Source organism: Rutidosis leptorrhynchoides, chromosome 6, assembly GCF_046630445.1.
Source record: "Rutidosis leptorrhynchoides isolate AG116_Rl617_1_P2 chromosome 6, CSIRO_AGI_Rlap_v1, whole genome shotgun sequence".
NCBI classification, from domain to species: Eukaryota; Viridiplantae; Streptophyta; class Magnoliopsida; order Asterales; family Asteraceae; genus Rutidosis; species Rutidosis leptorrhynchoides.
The window spans coordinates 328,614,614-328,637,188 of record NC_092338.1 but is presented as its reverse complement, the minus strand read 5'-3'; the positions used below and the strand labels follow the sequence as shown (position 1 = coordinate 328,637,188).

Below are 22,575 nucleotides of genomic sequence, written 5' to 3'. Positions count from 1 at the left end.
GCTCCTTCTTTTGGCTCAACAAGTGGTACAACAACATGCAAGCAAATTTGGTGATTAAGTAATACTCGAATGGTAAAAACAAAGATCGTTTGATCTTTGCCGATTTTTATTTTCTTCCCTTCCATCTTCTCTATTTCAAAATGTCCCTCATTTGCACTTATTCTATCGCTTTAATGCAATGAGGGCATTGCATACGCTAAATGTAGGGGGAGAGAGTTAAAATTTCGGGCCATTTTTAAACTTTTTCGGGTAAACTAGTCACATATACTCTCTAAAGATTAAAGCTTTCATTGTCGAACAATTTTTGGAACAAGTTTTTAACCATTACACTAAATCATATCATAAACATCTAAAAATGGTTGAAACTTGTAAAATTTTCAAACTTTTAGGAAAAAGTAAAGTCTTTTCCTTGATTTTCAAAACTTAAGGAAGTAAAGTCTTCCTTTTGTTTCATTCTTGTATTTCACCAAGTGAAAGTAAAGTCTTTCACTTTTCTTATAATTTTGTGCGAAAACGATAAAATTTTGAGAAAAATCAAATTTATGCTTGAAAGTTAAAGTCTTTCATGCATGTGCACCAAAACTAAGTGTTTAAAGCTTTATGCTTTAACACTTTCGGATGAATCGAGTCCATCCACTATAGGGATTCAAGTCTCCCGAATGTCGCATTACTTGGTGTGGGAGACTTCCTAATCCACACCATTTCATATTGACATTGGTTATCTCATCATTTCCCGATGTGTCAACCGATGTATCATACCGTGGGAAGAGGAGCCATCGAGCTTCACAAAGTGCTATCCTTTTTAGGAGCAATGGCTTCGTGATAGTGTTGCTAGACAACACAACCCATAGCCAAAAGCTATGGAACCCTTGCGATTGTAATTAACGAAAAGGTAGTAACTACTTCCTACCTTTTCTAAAAATAAGCATAAAATCTTGTTATGTGGGAAGTAGATAAGCATCATCTTGTTTTAGAAGTAAAGTCTTCTAAACTTGGAAGTAAAGTCTTCCAAACTTGGAAGTAAAGTCTTCCAAGTTATGTTTATTCTAAGCTTGGGAGTAAAGTCTCCCAAGTCTAGCTCGATTATTTGAGAGGAAGTTAAAGTCTTCCTAGTGCTTCAAAAATTTGGAATTGGCATACTCTCTTATTTAGCCACGTGGGGCCCTAATTCCACGAAACTCCGTCAATGCTTTCACCCTACTATGACAGAAACCATAGAGTTGTGATAGAAAGCTTGATGAGTGCCGGTTACCCAGTGCCCGGGTAACCAAATAAAGGTGGGGTATCCAGTCCCTTACCTTTGGCACACCCACCTTAACCCTATACTTGAAATTGACGATTATCAATTGAAATTGACGATATATATATTTGGAATTGATGAAAAATAGGTGTTTTTGGGGGCATGGAGGTGGAAGAGGGATAGCCATTGCGGGTTGATGAGGTGAGCATTCTTTTTGGAAGCATATTCTTTACACGATGCATTTCATTACTAATGTTGATGTGTGCAATTTTCATGGCCCTTATTCATTTCGGGGTGCATTTTACATACTTTGGGTACACTTTGAGTTTGTTTGAGTAGATTTGTATTTGATATGATCGATTTGTTTGATGAGTTTATGGCTATCCCGTGAATCCTACATATTTGGTCAAGATCAAGGAGGTTAAGTTCGAGTTTGCAATGAATTGATACTATTGTGATTGGTGTTGAGGACCTTCTCGTAGATGAAGTTGACTTTGACCGGGGGCATGATTGGTTCGGGTAGACTTAGGCTTGAATTATGTTTATGTGAACATTCGAGGATTGAAGATTTGAAGATACTATTTGGAGCTTGAGTTAAGCTATTGTTGGTGGAAAGAAGAGGATGATTGTGCTTGGTCCTAGCAAGTGCAAGTTTTTGGAGAACGCGGTAATATTCATGAAAGGTATCATTTTGAGCTTAACCTTCTTGCGCTTTGTCAATGTTCAATTATTTGTTCTCTATCTCCAAAGCTTGTTTTGTCGATTGTTTGCTTGAGGACAAGCAAAGGTTCAAATGTAGGGGGTTTGATATCGCTCCATTTATATATATTTTATTTCGCGATATCTACCTCACTTTGCTCGGTTTTTGACTATCTCGAAGCCTATTTAGTGTGTTATTGAGCTAATTGGTAAATTAAGTGCTAAGGAGTTGATTTGGTGTAAAATTGACCAAATCATGGGCAAAATTGGCTAAGAAAATGACAAGTGCAGAAACAGCTCCAAAATCGCCGCTCCTGTGTAGGAGCGCCGTTCCTGAAGGCCCAAAAGTGCCGTTCCATAAGGAAAAGCGGCGCTATTATGCACGATTTGTCTCCATTTTTCTCCAGTGAGCAAAAGTGTTGTTCTAAATGTTAAAAGCGTCGCTCCTGATCATCCAAAAGCGTCGCTCCTCAACAAAAGCGTCGCCCCTGTTAGAGCCAAAAGCGGCGTTCCAATGTCAAAAGCACCGCTTCTCACCAAGCCAAAAGCGCCGCTCCTGAAGTAAAAGCGGCGCTCCTGACGCTATTTCAGCCCAGATTTTCAGCACTACAAAAGGAACGAGATTAGGTCATTTTTCATATGCATCTTTGGGAGCAGCTGCTTAAGGTCCGAATTTCACACACTAAACCCTAATTTCATCATCCATTGGTGTTTAAGGGTGGATTCAAGGAAGCTAGCTCAAGATTCATCATTGTTTAGCTTAGATCTTCATCTTCTTTACATTTTAGGTTGTAATCTTCACTTTACTTTTCACATCTAGCATTGATTACTTGTAACAACTTGAAGATGATGATGATTTACATTTCTATGCTTATGATTAGTTTAATTTTAGCCATGATTGGCTAAATCTCTTGTGTTTTCTTATCTATGAATCTCTAATGCTAGTGTTTGCCCCAAATCAATTGATTATGGTTGTTTGAATGAATTACATGATTATGTGTTGTTGAGTTGGCTAAAGATCCATTACTATGAGTTTGTTTTAAGATTGACTTTGATTACATATGTTGTGTAGCTCTCTTAGTGATTTGAGAAGTGAATCAATATGTGATTCAACACCTTAGGTGATCTAGACAACTAGTTTAGGAATTGCAAGTGATTGTTTTCTTTATCTACGTTGGTTTTCAATTGTCCTCTAGTCAACAAAGTAATGCCGATTATCTTAAGTGACTTCGATAGTTGGAGGTTTTAAGTGATTTTAACCTAAGCTCAATCTCAATGACCAAATAATGCTTAACTCGATCTTAAGATATAAAGCTTATGTGAATTCGTGGAGTATCATTTGATTTGAGGTTTAGTAGTGATGCTAAACATTTAATAGTTCAACAACTAATGAGATAGCAATATAGGCAAAACGGGGCAAGCCAAGCATAGAGAAGATTAGATAGGTGAACACGTCTTAGTTATTTTTTTTTTAAGTCTTAATACTTCACTACTTGTTTCTTGTCACTAGTTTAATTGATAAATTTAGGTTTGTTTAATTGTGCAAGTTTAGTTGTTAGTCGATATCAATCGAAACCCCCCGAATCAAATAAACCATAGGACAATTGATAGTTTCAAATATCCGACTTACACTGTGTCTCTTGGGACGAACTTGATAAGAATACTTACATCAAAGTGCTATAATAACCGGGTTCTAAGTGCTCGTTAGTTGTGTGTGCTTATTTGTAATATTTGAGTCTTGTATAAATTTAGAGGGTAAAAGATGTATTGTCACGCACGCATCAAGTCCATTAAGAGGAAAACCAGTGGCAAATCCATTAAGAGTGGGTCTATTAACCTAGACGATATGAGCATCAGTGATACAGCCGATTCGAATTAATAGCCGGATGGTGGGGTGAAACTCTTGAAACATCCAATTGTGCTTTTGAAGGTCATCAAAATCTTATATCTGGGCGAGTAATGGTAAAAGTATAGGGTGTAAATCCAATTAACAAGACGGTGAAACTAAGAGTAGGGAACAGCATCTTCTATGTTAGAGTATTAGAGGATATTAGTGACTATAAAATAAATGGATCAAACCGAATTAAGGTTGAACCGGGCTTGTGTTAGACACAATCCCCTTAAACAGGTTCGACGTTACCGATTCGAAGCAGCGTAGTGCCGAACTTGAACACTTGCCTGAAAAATGAGCGGAAGCGGGAAGACCGTAGTTGTAACGAGATGAACACTGGAAAACGAATTCGATATGCTTAAAATTCATAGGTGAAAGTTGGAGAGGAATTCGTAGGTGAGTAGTTTATTTGGGAGTTTCTTTTTTCAATATCAAAACTTGGAACTTATAGTGCAAATACAATCTTTTTGAATGAAAACGATTCACAAAGCCAATCAAAAAAGGAAATGATTTCTCTTTGGTGAACAAGAAAAACATTTTCCTTAGTGGACAAGAAAATCGATTTTCTAACTGAAAAGTCAAAAACGAATTGCAAAAAGAAATTCCAAGCCCAACTCTCATTTTCTGAACCCCCTGCGTGCGTAAGAAAAGGAGCAAAACACACACAAAATCGCAACATACCTTGGAGTCAAAACCTTATAAAACACCCAAAAAATTACTCTTCGGGCGAGGTGGGATAAGTTTCCACTTTTCTCAGCTTTTGTGTACTAAACACTCAACTTTGATACGCGATATCTCATTCAACTTTTATCCGTTTTAGACACAACTTAGCTCGTTTTAAACCCCTCGTTAAGGACTACAAAACCCACTAAATATATACTAATATATAGTGTTTTATCATATATTAATATGTGTCTAAATTTGGTAAAAACTCACTTGTTTTAACCAAGTTTTCCAACAGTAAACAAAACGAAGAGAAACCGGTGTATTTCAAAGGCAACGAACCAGATACACAACCATGGGACGTGGCAATGTTACCGACCTACTCCTCCTGGTTTATCCCGATTCCATATAACTTAAACTTAGACATTTTGATTTTAAGCTCGCGTTGTTGATAAAATTGATCCAAGAGGCGAAAAATACAAATTTTAAGTCATTCAAGTTGCGTATTGGGTTGCAAAATGAGGCGGGTCAAAAAGCTTTCAAAGGCAAAGTCTCGAATCATGACCCTAGCCATCGGCTAGACTGGGTGGTGTATTTTGGACCAAGCGCCCCTGAAACGGCTTGGCCACCTGCTGGTGATAGTCTAGATGTCAGTTGTCGGCGAACAGTCTCTAAGAAAAAAATGGAGTCGTTTTTGGTGTCAATTTTATGATCATTATATATTTATTACGAGATCGTAGCGCAAGTGAAAATTCTATTTTATCTTAAGTAATTTGAAATTGTTTTCATAACTAACACGTACTAATTTGAGATTCTATTTTATGTTGTTTAATGCCATGTAGGCTATTCATGTTGAAAATATTGGTTGAAAATATAATTTTTTTTTATTATTATTGGACTCGGGATAACTACATGCATTCTTTCATTCTTCGTGTATTTTAACAAAAGTTCAAATACAAATTTAGGAAATGATTAAAAACGGCCAGAGAGTAATGATGAGTCGTGTTCATTAGAGTGCAAGATTACAATACTAACCCAAATATTAAAAAAGTATATAATTTTAATCATCACAAGATAACCAGTAGTTAGAGGCATTGACATCCTTGAAAGAGGTCTCAAATATGCCAAGGAAAAGAGAAATAATCACAGAGTAATTCAGTAGCATCGCGCACGTACATTTGAATATGAGATCGGAATACTCGTCTTCTCAAATAACCAAACATGAATAATCCTTATAACCTATACATTTGCGTTCTTGATGAGAGCATCACAAGGAGCAGATGCAAAGCCATGTATAGGTTTGTGGGGTGAAGTGACTCCAATAAAAAAATAAGGATACATATATTATAGATGAAGATATATTTTATACATAGAAGAAAGATTCACACACACACACACAAATATATATATATATATATATATATATATATATATATATATATATATATATATATATATATATATATATATATATATATATATATATATATATATATATATATTGGGAATATTCAGCGTTAAGTATCCCATTTAGAGATAAAGGTATAAGCAAATTTGATTTTTTATATCTTTAAAATTAAAGTTCAGACTTCAAAAAAAAAAAAAATTATTCATTGTGTAGATTTAAAAAAAATAAATAAATTTTTTTACAGCTTGTTATCATACATCTAATGTATGATAGGAGAGGTTATCATACATATGATGTATGATGACCAAAACTAATGAAAAAAGACTAACGATTAATGAAAAACAATGTTCAAGATGTAGAAATGAGGGTTTAGATTTAGTGTTGGTTGGTTTTTTAATTTTTAACTGAAACCAAACCGAATTCAAATTCAATTTCGGTTCGGTTTCAGTTTCGGTTTAGAAATTAAATTCGATATTCAGTTCAGTTTTGATATCAAAATTTTCAAAACAAAAAAACTAAATCGAATAAACCGAAAACTGAACCGTTGAACACCCGTATATTACAAATGACCTTATTATTATTATTACTAGCTTAATGTCCGCGAATTCGCGGGTCTTTTTTATAGAACTAGCGAAGAATAAATTTGAAACTCCATAAACTGATATTTTATATTATTTGAATGGTTGCCAGTAATGGAACCAAATCATAGAATAATGTTGTGTAGTTGTTGACAAAATCAAAACAAATAAAACCATAAACGCAAATAATATCATGCTTTATACTTTCTTCTTTAACTTTAGGTCTTTATTCCCATATAAATGTATATGCAATCTAGTATACCACGTACGAGAGTTTTAGTGAACCTCTCAAACTCAATGCAAAAAACTAAACTTGTTACATCCCTACTTTAAGCTAAAAATACTTACATTTTGAATCTAAAACAATATCCATATCCATATCACTAATACAATTAAAATAATAATAATAATTGTAAACTTTATCCTCCATTCTCTTCAGATTGTTGTATTTCTCTAAGCCCAATAACATATGTTTTAAATCAACCCATCTGGTGTCCTTTAACAAATCATTCGGCCCAATGTTCACAAATCACAACAACCAGATTACTCATATTAAATAAGACAAGAACAAAATATAATACATACGACATCCAATAACTGTGTTAACATTAAGTTTTTAGTTCGCAAATCAAAATATTAAATGTAACATTCTATCTCAAAACAAACATACAGAAACACCAACAATTAGCAGTGATATTTAATTTTCCCATATCACCAAAGTTGACCAAAAAAAATTTGAGCAAATGTAATAATAACTCAATTCCCAATATTAGAAACAATGTTAATTTATATCCCAACCGCTACAACAACTAGACCCATATCCATGTAGTTTTGATAGAGTTGGCCCAAAACATAGCAATAGTAGCAATAAGTTTCAAATCAAGAATACAGGTGCAAAAATGATCCTTAATCAAGCAACTACAATAACTATGATCGATAACAGCTACGTAGATATAAACATGGCCCACATCCAAAAAACAACAACAACAACAGTTTTTACCCATTCCAACATAACAATAGTAAAAACAACCCACAATCCTGAATTACAAATTTTTCTATTATCATAAGCGAAATCAATATAGTGCTTCTATAGTTGCATACGATACAATCTTCTGCAACTATTAAAATCAGAAACATGATAAAGTAATATAGCAATTTTTTGATATTAGTATAGTGTTTACCTTGTAAGTGATCACGAATGACGATCTTGATAACAAAAAAATATGAACTCTTTGAATATGATTGTTGATGTATAGCGTGATATTTAACAGAATATAAAAAATGTATTATGGTGTTGATATTAAGTATGGAATATGATTAATACTTCAAACAAACATTGAACTAATTTAGGGTAGATTATTTTATATATGGATACCTAGCAAATTATTATCCGATTTATTAGCATGTAATCATAATTTTATTTGATTTTTAAAACAGTTAACAATTACACATTTATTGGTTTTTTAATTTAATGTTGATAGCGGCTTTTATGGAATTAAAAATGGAATAGATCTGAGTATATGTATTTTAAGTAAATTTATTGGCGAATTTCACGCAAATTTGAAGTGTATTGAGTACATGACTTTATTTTTTGCAGTTTATTATTGAATTGATTTTGAATTTCAATTATAATAACTCTATCCCAATTTTTTCAATCTTATCTTATTAATTCATAATATCAATCATATATATGTACATTTTGGTCAAACATCTATTTAAGGAAATGCGATTATTTCATAAGTATATCATTTATGGTTAGTTGACTTTCATACAATATGTAAATAAGGGTAATTTGGTAATCAAATAAATCATGTACTTGATTATGAGATCATAATTAAGATTAGTGAAAATTTATGGTTTAGATTACTGATCATTAATTTATTAGATTTCTAAAATGATTTGATTTGCATTTGTCTTTATCAAGTGTATAAAGAGGAGTTTTTAAATGTAGTGATTCTATGAATGTATTTAAAGCTGTGTTTAGGAATATATTTGAAATTCAAATCACTAATTGAATCTCTTATATTTATAATCATTTATTTACCTAAAATCTTCGATAATTACTTATTTTTCTTTCACTAACTATATATATCAATCATCAACCAATCATCAATCGAATAAATTATTATCATAGGCAAGTAAATAAAAATCAATTCATCCCTTTGTATGACATTGATTATTTAACTATTATGACTAATAAGATCATTCAAGAATAAGTAAAAAACTTATAGCATGATTTTACTTGCATTTATTTTTGTTAAGTGTATATAGAGGAGTTTTTAAATATAGTGATTATATGGATGTATTTAAAGTTGTGTTTAGGGATATATTTGAAATTCAAATCACTAATTGAATCCCTTATATCAAATATGATTAGATTCACAACTATAATAAAAACACAAGCATACATAAGATCGCTACTTTGAATTTGCTACTATCATACAGAAGGAAAGGGAATTTCAGAACACCATATTCAAGTGTATTATTCGCAGCATAATATAGCAATGATAATCATATTTAATGATGGTAACGTTCATACAACAATTCTTATAATACAAAACGTCAATATCCGCTGATCGACCATTAAAAATCAACAATGCAATAAGCACATCAGGAAAGAGATGATATCTATTTTGCATAAATACATAAGTACAAAAAGTTAATACCTGTTGATCGACCAAGATTCATTTATATATCAAACTACAATGTATTTTATAAACTATAGTATATATCACTAAATGACCCATTTACCAAATGGCCCATTTAATTTAAACTACTGTATTTTACGACCAAATGACCTATTTAGTTTAAACTACTGTATTTTACGACCAAATGACCTATTTAGTTTAAACTACTGTATTTTAGGACCAAGTGACCAAATGACTCATTTATACATTAAACTACTGTATTTTATAAACTGTAGTATATATGACCAAATGACTCATTTATACATGAAACTACTGTATTTTATAAACTGCAGTATGTATGACCAAATGACCTATTTTGATTTGAACCACTGCATTTTATGACCAAATAGTTTAATATATAAGTGTTTGATGTAATTTAAACTACTGTACTTTATGACCAAATCACCCATTTAGTTTTTGACCAAATCCATCTCTTTATGTAAATAAACTAGGCAAATAAATAGCATGTATATAAGTTAATTCTTAAGATTTAGAAAGAATCTGTAACTGTAACTAAAGATGGGAAAACCTGCAACATTCTCTTCTCATGCACCAAGTCTTGGACCTTTTTCTCGTTGTAATGTTTCTTAAATACAAAGCTATAACACACACAAACAACTTGATTTTTAGCATTTCGGAACAACATAATATTCTTTTCATAGCCGCATAGGAGATGTAAAAAAATTAACACGATAAATTAAAATCTTTATTAATATGAATCAACTAAAAACAAAGGTCTTACATTAGTAACTCTAAATTGATGAAATGTATTCCAACTTTCATAAATAATTACAACCACTCAATTTCAAATTTCACAAAAAAATATATATATATATATATATATATATATATATATATATATATATATATATATATATATAACACATTTACCTAAAATAAAAAGTTGTTTACCTTCCTTGTATTTAACTCCTACTAGAGTGCCTTTACATCCAAAAGGGTGTTTCAAGGATCGTAATAGTCTACTTAATATATATATATATATATATATATATATATATATATATATATATATATATATATATATATATATATATATATATATATATATATATATATATATATATATATATATATATATATATATATATATATATAAAAGACAAGAAAAATAATGCAATTCATTATTAATTGATTGGTGATTAATTAATAACATTTTTTCGATTTCTTCTTTTCTTGTCCGACTCTGCCCATTTAGCTATCTTCCTTTTTAACTAAAATGAAATGAAAAACACTAACTATTATAAGAAACAATTGATGAAATTGGGTTGATAGTTAACGATCATCTCAATAGTATTTTTTTAAGATTAAAAAGTAATTCCAGTTGTATCGTTAATCGAATCTTGAATCAATGAAGCTTAAAAACTATACATTCTATACAATGAATGTTGAAATAATAATAATAATAAAAATTGTAGTTCATTTACTTGTACCTCTACACAATTTTTTCTTCATCAGTATCATTGGAATAAAATTGTTGACGGTATGTAGTCTAACCGATTTTTCTTTTTTGTTTACATATCTTCTTCATTTCCATTACTTTGAATTATAATGGTTAGACTTTGATTATAACTTTCATAAAATCAAAGAACATAAAGACTTATTTATAGGTTAGACCAACATTGGATGTAACATTTGTGCTTAATCGGTTAGACCAATTATGTGAGGATCCAAAAATTATATTATACTCATTTATATATTTACTTTGATTGGGAGTAAATGTGTTAGTTAACAATAATTTAAACCATTTATTATACTCTTTGAAAACTTTGCGACAGTTTTGGAATGAGTGTTGGTAATATATGCGTTTTCAGTTAAGCACAATTATATTTCCTAAATTAAATAGGCTGATCAAATTATATAGATGTGATATTTTAAGAGAATATTCATCAATCATCAATTTGTATAATATATCGGTTTAAATATCCTAAATCCTTGCCATTTATACTATAATCACGATAATTAAAGTCCATTAATGGTCATAAATGGTCAACTTTTTTAATTTAGGATATCTAAATAAGATGATTCTCCAGACCACCCTCATGCCTAAATTATTTTGGTCAAGCTGTATTTTTGAAACCCTTAAAAATTGAAATTAGGCCGCCATTTATTTGAAATTTGAAAACAGTCCGCCATTTCATTGTATTATAAGGGTATTTTTGTAATCGACCAATTCAAGGCCAAGATTATGATTATGAGGTCATAATTAAGATTAGGAAAGAATCGATGATCTAGATTATTGATGTGGAATTGAATGGATGACTATGATTAGTTATGTCTACTTCAAATGACCTATTTTACTCTTTGTTATTATATTTAAAAGGGATTATTATTATTATTATTATTATTATTATTATTATTATTATTATTATTATTATTATTATTATTATTATTATTATTATTATTATTATATTATTATAATAAAAAACTTAAAAGTTTTAAAACTTACAAAAAATTAGTGGGAAGCCTAGAGACAATCTGGGCCCCCACACCTCTAGCAATAGCAAAACATATCCGAGTAAAAATATGAGCAGCAGCACCGGCACTAATATCTTGCGCCATCGAACTCTTCTGAACCCGCTTTAGCAAAGAAACAGCCTCCTTCTCTAATTCCCCCAGGGAAGAAAATGAGAAAGGAATGAAACCATAACCAATCGCCTGACAGCTAGATTCGTACTTGACCCGCTTCCGACGAGCCGCATCAACCACAGCACGTCCAGGGACAAAGTCAGAAAGCCCAGACTGCGTCAAAGGAGAAGACCCTGTCAAGTCAACACAAACATCGCGACCACAATCCCAGGAATAAAGTAACACATCTGCAGGTCTGAGGGCCCTGTCATTCCCTCCAGACAACCCAATGTCAACCTCCTTTCTCGCTGAAATCCCAGATCGATAACAAACATCAACAAGGGAATTCCGAACAATATTATGTCAATGCTTAATACCCACCATACCAGCACAAGACACGGCGTGATTCCCGAAAATATCCCCAGTAAAAACCCTTGAACAAGTAGAGCATGCCGTCGAGATAGAGAACAATGGAACACCTAACCGGTAGCACAACACACATCGGTAAGTCTTTGCGTTCATCGTCTGACCCAACCTCAAAATAGGGACTGCCCTTAGCCAAGCAAATGTGTGATCACCCTGCTGTGATTTTCATAAGGCCGATTGTCGGGGAGATAACGAAAAAGTGGATTCTGCAGAAGCGGTAACCTTTGTGAAATAAACATCTGCCAATTTCTTCATGAGTATTGGGGCAGCGACCTCACTCGGATTACCTAAAATATCAAACCCAACCGTATTATTAAACAGACCCAATGCATCTTCAAAAGCACGACCAAGACCAACAATACCCGTATGACGTAAGAGCTTGGTCTGCAACCCAGCAGACTGTAATCGAGAAGCCAGAAAAGCATAATGACGAACATCTCCCGCAGAATAAACACCAAGCCCTCCAAATGCAAATGGCAAGGTGGCAAGCCGCCACTGCCAATCACCAAACTCAGGCCCTGAAGCAATAACAATACGCTCCAAGGAAGATCGAAAGGCTCCATCGAAAGCGCGTTATTATTATCATTATCATTATCATTATCATTATTATTGCCAAAATAAGTTCCCAACAAAATGCACTTTCCTTTCACACAATTGGCGTTTGATAAAATATAAAGTGTAAATATAAATATAAACAAAATTATTTGCAACTTGCATATCTACCCGGCAACTTTTGAACGTGAATTTAAGATATTTGACTTTGAAATATTGGCGCAAGACATCGCATAAGCAGAAGTGTAATATCTTTGACTTTTAGCTTTTATACTCATTTATTTATATTTATGATAACAATGTTTTCTGGTAAGCAGTACTTCGCTATCAACAAAGAGCGGTTAAATTTTCAAGAGTTATTTTTCGATTTTGCTTGTGATGCGTTACATGATATATTTATTTTACATCGAAAATTTCATGCGTACATACGGCGATGCTCATTGTTCATTGTTTCTACTACGTCATGATGAGTTGTAATCACTTGCATCCATAAATTTGCTTGAAAACAAAGGAACCAATGAGAATGCGACATGTGGCGCGAAAATCACATGTGATTGGAAAAAAAATTCGAAAATTTTTTTTTTAAAAATTTTTTTGTTTTGAAAATTTTTTTTTCGATATTTTTTTTTTGAAAATTTTTTTTCCAAATTTTTTTTTTTTAAATCATATGTGATTATGCATGTCAATCACATGAGATTGTAAACCCAATCACATGTGATTGTACAATTCAATCACATGTGATTGTACAGGTAAATCACATGTGATTGAAAAAAAAAAAATTTTAAAAAAAAATTTTTAAAAAAATTTTTGAAAAAAAAAATTAAAAATTTTTTTTCGAAAAAAATTTTTTGAATTTTTTTTCCAATCACATGTGATTTTCGCGACACATGTCGCGCTCTCATTGGTCCCTTGAATCTCAACTTAATTTATGGACTCAAATGAATATTCCTCACGTCATGATACTATACAATGGGACTACATGAATCTACTAAGCATGTTATACATTAGTATCTATTTAGTAGACAACATTACATGCTCGTGGTGGTGGTTGTTTATTCGTTAGTCTTTCTTTCATTTGGCTTCCTTTGCTGGCGTTTTTGTTGGAAGCAAGTTGAAGTTATTTTATGTGATTAGTAAAAGTATGCATGTTTTAATTGTGAATTAATGTTTTTGGATGGAATTATATTTGGCTCGAATGGTGTTTGTCTTTTGTTTGGCGTGCTTTCGTCTCCTGTCCCAGATATTGAACTTGTATTTATGTCTTTTGTGGCCTCGGTAGTTGAACTGCTACATAAATTTTGTGTGGAGATTGTTGTTGGTTTGTAAATGTGAAATGTGGTTTACAATGAATTCTGGTGGCTGGTTTGGAAGTGTGTCGGCATATCCGAATTGAAAAATATTACTTGTACGTTCCTTCAAGGTTTTTAAGTTTTGGTGGAAGTTTCTGCATCCTGAGCCTGTCTACGATAATAAAGACTGATTTCGTTGGCCTATCATTTCTATTCCTGCTTCTTCGAAGAAGGTGAATCCAGCTGTTCCAGTTTCATCTTCGAAGAGGACTTGTACTTGCATGTTGTTTTTTGTTATGTGGTGGTTTAATGTATTTCTATTTTATTTATATGTGGCACATGTGGTTATCTTCTTGTTTGTCATGTTTGAGGTAGCATGCTCCGCATTCGAGATGTTAATGGAAATGTGAATGTATTGCCAATCTCATGCCAATTTTATGCACCCATTAGGAGTGCATTGTCAATCTTTGCCAATCTCATTCTTGCCGGCCATTTAGCCAATTTGAAGCATTTTCTATCACAACCACTTTGCATAAATTTGTTGTACATTTTGCATTTAAAGTTATACTATGTATTTATTAATTAGTTAAAGAAGTGTGTGATGGTTGGGAGTAAAATGTGATGAGTTGGTGATAAGAAGGAAATGGTGATGTGTCGCTGATGTAGCGAGTGTTAATCTGAATAAGGGTGTCATGGTTGAGAATGCTCTTACACGTTTTACATGAGTTATGGCTAGGGGTGTTCAAAATATCCGAATTATCCGAAATCCGAATCCGAATTATCCGAAATCCGAATCATCCGAATTATCCGAAATCCGAATCCGAAAATATCCGAAAAATCGGATATCCGAAAATTCGGATATCCGAAGATCGGATATCCGATTTTTCGGATTCGGATATCGGATGGAGTTTTTAAAATTTTCGGATATTCGGATATCCGAATATCCGAAAATTTTAAAAAAATCCGAAAAAATCCGAAAAATATCCGAAAAATATCCGAAATATTCGAAAATTATCCGAATATCCGGAAAATTATCCGAATATCCGAAAAATTATCCGAAAATATTCGAAGTTCTTCAAAAATATCGGATATTCGGATAATCCGATATCCGAATCAGAAATTTCGGATATCCGAAAATCGGATATCCGAAATTTCGGATTCGGATTTCGGATGGGGTTTTTCACTATCCGAATTTTCGGATATCCGAAAATTCGGATATCCGAATTTCGGATATCCGAAAATGAACACCCCTAGTTATGGCACCTAATCTGTTGGTCTTCAATTTTATAGATTTTTCCTTCACATGTTATTTAGTCGTCCTAAGTAATCATTGCTAGTTTTCCCTCTTGTAATAATTCCTTATTGGGTGAACATACCTTAGTGTGTACATTTATATGAACAATTTCAACTTATTAATATTTTTTTTAACTGCTAAAAATAATATATAAAAATAACTAGCAAGAAGCTAGAGAATTACAAAGACATTAAAGGATTTTGTAACCAAATATTCCAGTTAAGATTAGCTTTCTTATAACGAGATGAAAGTCAATCAAAAGAGGAGAAGACAATCGAATCTAAAATATGACATTTCTTAAAAATATTCGGATCGAAGATACACCCTTTTTCTTAAACGCCATAAAGCCCACATTGTAGCATAACAAACAACTTCAAAAATGGCAGCAACATTTGTATTCTGTTGAGTGGAATAAATCCAGTTCCTCATATCATCAAAATGACGCCAATTAGGAAGATCAAGCTGTAACCAAGTGGAAATGTATGCCCACCCCTGAGTAGCTATGGTACAATCGAAGAAAATATGAGGAAAGTCCTCAATGAGCAGCGAACAAGAAGAACAAAACAGATTATCAACCACCATGCCTCTATCCGCCAAATTGCATTTGTCAGGAAGTCTATTAAGACTTGCTCGCCATAGGAAAAAATTGATAGTAGGAGGAATGTACTTGCACCAAATAGTAGGACGAATACCAACTAGACGTTGATCGATGAGGGTGCGAAACAAGCTAACAGAAAAGAAACCATTCTTCGAGCTAGAGAAAATCACGCATCAGAACAGTCTGAAATCTAGATGTGAGTAGCTGCAGCAAGTAATTCATTGAGTTGTTGAGTCTCAATTCCAATTCTAATAGTTCTACGCCATTTCCAAGTCCATCTATCATTAGACTTTCTTTCCTTAAACTTAAAAAAAATTTCAGTTTCAAGAGCAAAGTGTCGAGGAAAACAAACCTTTGGAGAAGAACCATTTAACCAATTATCATACCATAAAAGGGTGTTGTTGCCATTGCCTATTTTAATAGAAAGAGAGTTTGCAATCGAAGGCTGTAGGGCGTGGAGATCAGAAAGAGTTTTGTTAATAAGTGCCCACGAACCTGCAGTTGTTCTATTTACCAAGGGAGTGATGCCATCTAGTTAATCACCATGAATCGCTTAAACAATTAAAACCTATAACCAATCGTGACCAGAATCATAATGCCATCACCATTTATAAAGAAGAGCTGTGTTTAAAGATTCTAAACTCACAACCACAAGCCCACCTTTTTCTTTATTTTTTATAATGTCGACCCATTTCACCCAATGGATTTTTCGAGCTTCTTTCGACCCCCCCCCCCCCCCCTAAGAAAATTAGCCCGAAGAGATTCAAGACATTTAATAACTCCTTTAGGCACATTGAATATAGAGAAGTAGTAGATTCCAAGCGAGCCTAGATCGATTTAATCAACGTCAGACGACCACCGAATGATTGAAGACTCACTTTCCATTTCGTTAAAAGTTTCTCTACTTTACTTATAAGTGGTTTCCAACTATCAATGTATCTCATATTGGCACCAATTGGGATACCTAGGTACATAGGGGGAACGAGGATGGATTACAACCAAAAGAAGTGGCAACTCGGTTAAGCTTAGACGATGGAATACCAATTCCAAGACTATTAGATTTGTGAACGTTCAATTGGAACCCAGAGACCAGAAAGAAACATTGAGGATACAAATGAGATTCCGGACATTATCATCACCCCATTCTCCTAAAAATAAAGCGTCATCCGCAAAAAAACAATGGGACAAACTCACAGCATTAGCATCAAGCCCAACTGAGATGCCTTTGAACAAATTTTGATCTATTGCATCTAACATCACTACATGAAGCCCTTCCATACATATTAAGAAGAGAAAAGGCCGAGGACAAGGGATCACCTTGACGCAAGCCACGCCCGATTTAAAATTCCTCTGTTGGACTACCATTAACTAAACCCAATGCAAAAGAGGAGTTGAGGCAACCTTTAATCCATAGGATCCACCTTCTTCCAAAACCAAGGTGATTGAGCATCGTGACAAAAAATCCTAACTAATCGAGTCAAATGCCTTTTCAAAATCAACTTTAAATAGCATCGCCTTTTTCTTTTTTCTTTTACACCAATCTATGATTTACTTAACTATCTGATATTGCACATTTCTCATATTTTTATCATGGCAATATCCGTCAGTTTACGTCCATTTGGATACGGTTTTTGTTATTATTCACGATTTTTATGAAGATTATGATTTGAGAGCCGAGAAGTATTATTTGATTGATTTATGGAGTTTATGGCGAGTTTACTTCAGTGTATATGTTTATAGAAGATTTGGGCGCGTCTAAGGCAAGTGATATAAAAAATTTAAGAAAGGATTTTTGTCTGACCAAGTGCGCGCCGCGCAAACCAAGTACGCACCGTGCTTTATATCTTCAAACGAGGTCAGTCAGCAAGATAAATTTCACAGCATCTTTCCTTCAGATGTGCGCGCCACGCAAAAAGGTGCGCACTGCTCAAAACTAGTCGGCCAGTTTTTTTGTTGCTATAAATAGGGAGCAGTTTTTACTCAAGGGTTATTCCATTCAGCAGCCGGTTTTGAGAGCACTTTGGGCGATTTTTAGTGACTTTTGGGGAATTCCAAGGTTACTCTAACGCTTCAATCATTCAGTTTTCAAAGATCAATCCAAGCACTAATCAAGATTCACCGTATTAGGTTGATTCTTATTTATCAAACAATGTTTTCTTTAATTATTATTTTGATTTCCATTGTTGCCATGATTTTTGGCTAGTTTATTAATGTTTGTCTAGACTAAAAAAACCTATGTGTTGGATACTATTTATCAATTGTTAGTTTAATATATGGTGATTTGATGTTTGAATTAAAGATTGATTCTTATTGAAGCTAGACTTTTCGATTCAATTGGTTGTGTATTTGTTTGATAGGACGAGAGTTCATTAATTTAATACATAAATTTACAATTGGTTTGTCTTAATTGATTGTTTGCTTACTCAGAGACGAGAGTAAATTGAATTCAAAAGGCTAGATGAAATATGGGTGAATCATACACAACGAGAGTTGGTGTGGTTGAAATTCGAGTCTTCATCTCAGTTGAGATATTTGGTCACAATTAGGAGGTCTTATGCTACGGGGAATTCCGTGCCGTGTAATGTTAATTGAAGTGTTTGCGCTGGGGAATTCCAGGTGAACTGACTAGGTAGTTCACATATGTTAGATTGAAATTGGGGCTTAATCTAAACGCGTCCAGCACTAGGTGTAAAAGGTCTAGACGAACATTCGTTCTCGTATTTGATTTACAACTATATTATTTTTATCGTTTGCTTTAAAGCTTAAATATAAAAAACCAAAAATATTGTTTTTACTTTTAATCGAATCTTGATTTGGCTAATCGTTAAATAGCCACAAAACCCATTATTTCGTATTCTCATATTTTCCTAGATTAACTTAGTTTATCTTCGTTAGTTACAATTTTAATTCTATTTTGGATTTCACAAAACCCACAAAACTGTCCTTGGAACGATTTTGGATTTACCAACTTATATACCATTGCACGATCGGGTACACTGTCCGTTATTTTGTATTAATCTTTGAACCGGTATTTTCCATTATAAATTGTAGACGCTATTTTACACATCAAGTTTTTGGCGCCGCTGCCGGGGACAGTTGTGTCGAAAATTAAGATTGTTATCTAATTGTTCTTATTAGTTTTAATTTGTTTGTTTATTTTTATTCATAGTTTATTCTTTCTTGAATCGGTGTGTTTAATCAATTGTTAGTTGTGATTTGCAGTTAACAGGTAGTTTATGCCAGATACTCGTTTGTCAAACGCAGAGTTATTTTCACCTTATCTGGAACCAGAAAGAGTATTTTGGAGTCGTAATACGGACGAGTCATCTGAATCTAACATGCTGGATTCAGAAACTAATATTCCCACTGCACCATCAACTAGCAACCCTGTGATTAATTTGGACAGTTTTACCGATTCGGTTGTGTTTGAAACTCAGGATTCACTGGTTGTTCAACCACCGCCATTGGTAATTAATACTCGAATTGTACCTGAGCTTCCAGTTATACCTGAGGTTCCATTTGTTCGTCCAATGGCTCAACAAGGTCAGAGTATGGCGAAAATCATGAAGGCCTCCCGAGTAGGCCAGGGGCACGCTAGCAGAGTTCCGGAAGTTACGCATGATTTTGAGATCAAAGGCCCCATTATCAGTATGATTGCGTCAAAATGTCAGTTTGGAGGGGAACCAAAAGAAGATTCTAACGAGCATATTCGTATTTTTCTGCAGATTTGTGGGTTGTTCAAGTTCAGTAATGTGCACGATCATGTCATTTACTTGAAGCTTTTTCCATGGTCTTTAAAAGGGGAAGCTAGAGTTTGGTTAGACAGTTTACCTGAGGCTACGATCGAGGATTGGAATATTTTGATGGAAAAATTCTTGAGAAAATACTTTACCGCATCCAAAGCTACTCGACTTCAGTAAGAGATTTCTCAGTTTCGTCAAAAGCCTAACGAGACTCTTTATGATGCTTGGAATCGCTTCAGCCGATTGTTGCGATCTTGTCCTCAACATGGGTTAGATACTTTTGCTAAGGTACAAACCTTTTATAAGGGATGTGTCATCAGTACTCGTATTACTATTGATCAAGCAGCAGGAGGTAGTCTCATGAACAAAACCGAAGAAAAGGCATATGAGATAATTGAGAAGCAAGAAGAGTATTCTCATGAGTGGCATGAGGATAATGATTTGGGTCGTTCTGTCATGACCCGGAAAATTTCGACTAATTTTAAATCAAACTCTCGATACGATTTATATTTTTAACACGATAAGCTAAGTCTGTAATCCTGAGTCTCAAAATTTTTGAACTGTTTTCATTACATTCATTTAACCTCGACCAATTTCGACGATTCACGAACAATTAATTGTATATATATATGTGTATATATATGTGTATATATATATATATATATATATATATATATATATATATATGGTAATCGGAAATATAATTTGAAATATTATATGTTGTGGTTTTTAAAAATTAATTATGTAAAATAAAATAAAAATAGAGTATTATAATAACTATTAATTAATATATATATATGTATATATATATATATATATATATATATATATATATATATATATATATATATATATATATATATATATATATATATATATATAGTGGTAGGATCAAGAGGGAAGTAACCAATCGGGGGGAAGCGGGGGGAAGCAAAAACTTTTTTTTTTCGTTTTTTGAAAAAACTTTGTTCACGAACATTATAGATGGGATGAAAATATGAACATTTAGTAGAGACACTTTGTGATAAATGTTTTTATTTTGGCGGGAAAACGCTCGAAGAAGTAATATATAACAATTATCGTGTTTTTCGAGCGTATGTTGAGGTTTTAGCTATTGGGGTTTAGATATTAGGGTTTATAGGGTTTAGATATTAGGGTTTAGAAATTTAGGGTTTAGGGTTTAGATTTAGGATTTAGATTGAGTTTTTAACACGAACGGTTTAGAGTTTAGGGTTTAGGGTTTAGGGTTTGGTGTTTTGGGTTTATGGAATAAACCCAAAACACCAAACCCTAAACCCTAAACCCTAAACCCTAAACCCTAAACTCTAAATCAGGCTAAATTTTACTTAACAAAACATGGAAAAAAACGTTCATATTCTTCACGAACAATATTATCTTGAATGTTATTTTTGTCAATTGTTTTCCCGCCTAAATAATAACATTCATCACGAAGTGTCTCTTCTAAATGTTCATATTTTCGTGTGATCTTGATGCCGGGAAAAAAAATTCCAAAAAAAGCGGAAAAAAAAAAATTTGCTTCCCCCCGCTTCCCCCCGATTGGTTACTTCCCCATTGATCCTGCCCCTATATATATATATATGTATATATATATATATGTATATATATATATATATATATATATGTATATATATATATATGTATATATATATATATATAGTATATTTTATATAATTATTAAATAATAGTAATACTCGTTTGTCGATTCATTGGTATTCAAATAATTGATTCAAACTTATGTGATTTTTAAAATAAACGAAAGCTCATTAATAGACTACGTAAACTTCAGACTAGCTGAAAATACATTTACTATCTTATTTTGAATTTTAATTAATTTGTATATTTTAGTTGGGATTGAGCTCGAATGATAGATCAATTTTTTTTATGATCGATATGAAATGAGTTTAAAACTCGAAATTATGAGAAGTTGAAATTAAACGTTGGTACATAATTAAGTTTTATCAACTTTAAGTTTGTTAAAAATATAATTAAATACCCTGAGCTAAGTTTTAATACACCGTACAGATTACTTGGATTTAAAAACATATAATGGATGAACCTTTTTGATCAAGTTTTACACCGCTAATGACTAAAATAAATATATAGATTCAATTTAAAAATATGGGATTTTTATTAATACTTTATCCGTTACTGTTTAAATAACGGGGCACATAATACTATCCCTAATAACACCGTTTGTCGGAAGAATAAACCAAACTCCACTATATATGATTGATATATGATTGGTACTCTAGTTATGATTGTTTACCCGTGAATTAATACTCCATTTTACTTTCTTCATTTGATCAATCAATCCACCTTCTATTTCTTTTCTGTATTCGACAAACCACAAACCATCTTACTCTTCTCCTCCCTTCTTGATCCAGCAACACCCATCACCATTAAAACACCGATTAAATAAACATTTCAATTCAAACGTTTCTGTTTGCTGTTCATGAATTCACAGACCAAACACTCTCAAAGTTAACTGCTGTTTCTGCTGAACCGAAGCCCAACACCCTTGTGTGTTACAGTTTACGATCAAACTTCATAATCATCATCGAAACCAATTATTGCTTCTGCTATACCGACTTGTTTCTTCTTCATTAGAACCCACCTCACTGCATAAATACCGAACCCCTTTTTATTTATGGTTCGTTACAATCGTGAAACCAAACCTACCTTCATCAAACGATCATGAACATCGAACACTATCTTCACCCTACCATCGAAACCCATTCGTTTTTCCCGTTTCGTTGTCAACCCACAAACCATTGCTACTATTTTTTTTTTTCTGTTTCTTGATTCGAAACCCACCCTAAACCACCATCCAAACACCTTCTTTTACTGCTGCTATTTGATCCTATCTCAGCTGCAAACATCAAAACCCTATGGCAACAGTA

At 32.9% G+C, this 22,575-nt stretch overlaps 1 protein-coding gene and 1 non-coding gene across 2 annotated transcripts; both read right to left on the bottom strand.

Annotated features, from left to right (window-relative positions):
- Positions 1–15,610: 15,610 nt before the first annotated feature.
- LOC139854706 (uncharacterized) lies at positions 15,611–17,189 on the bottom strand. The gene is made up of 2 exons (XM_071843995.1): positions 17,002–17,189; positions 15,611–16,067 (listed from the first exon to the last, which is right to left on the bottom strand). Exons 1-2 carry the CDS (start codon positions 17,187–17,189, stop codon positions 15,611–15,613), a joined length of 645 nt encoding a protein of 214 aa, XP_071700096.1.
- A 2,631-nt stretch (positions 17,190–19,820) lies between these two features.
- Positions 19,821–19,926, bottom strand: LOC139856539 (small nucleolar RNA R71). Its single transcript, XR_011762015.1, has one exon. It is a non-coding gene; the product is annotated as a small nucleolar RNA R71 (small nucleolar RNA).
- Positions 19,927–22,575: the final 2,649 nt, after the last annotated feature.

Bases quoted from the DNA above. Each gene is read 5' to 3' on its own strand.
- LOC139854706 (XM_071843995.1), bottom strand. From the start codon at position 17,189: ATGGAAGGGCTTCATGTAGTGATGTTAGATGCAATAGATCAAAATTTG. The intron at 16,068-17,001 runs GTCTCTGGGTTC...GATTTTCTCTAG, and splicing joins ATCCTCAATGTTTCTTTCTG to CTCGAAGAATGGTTTCTTTT.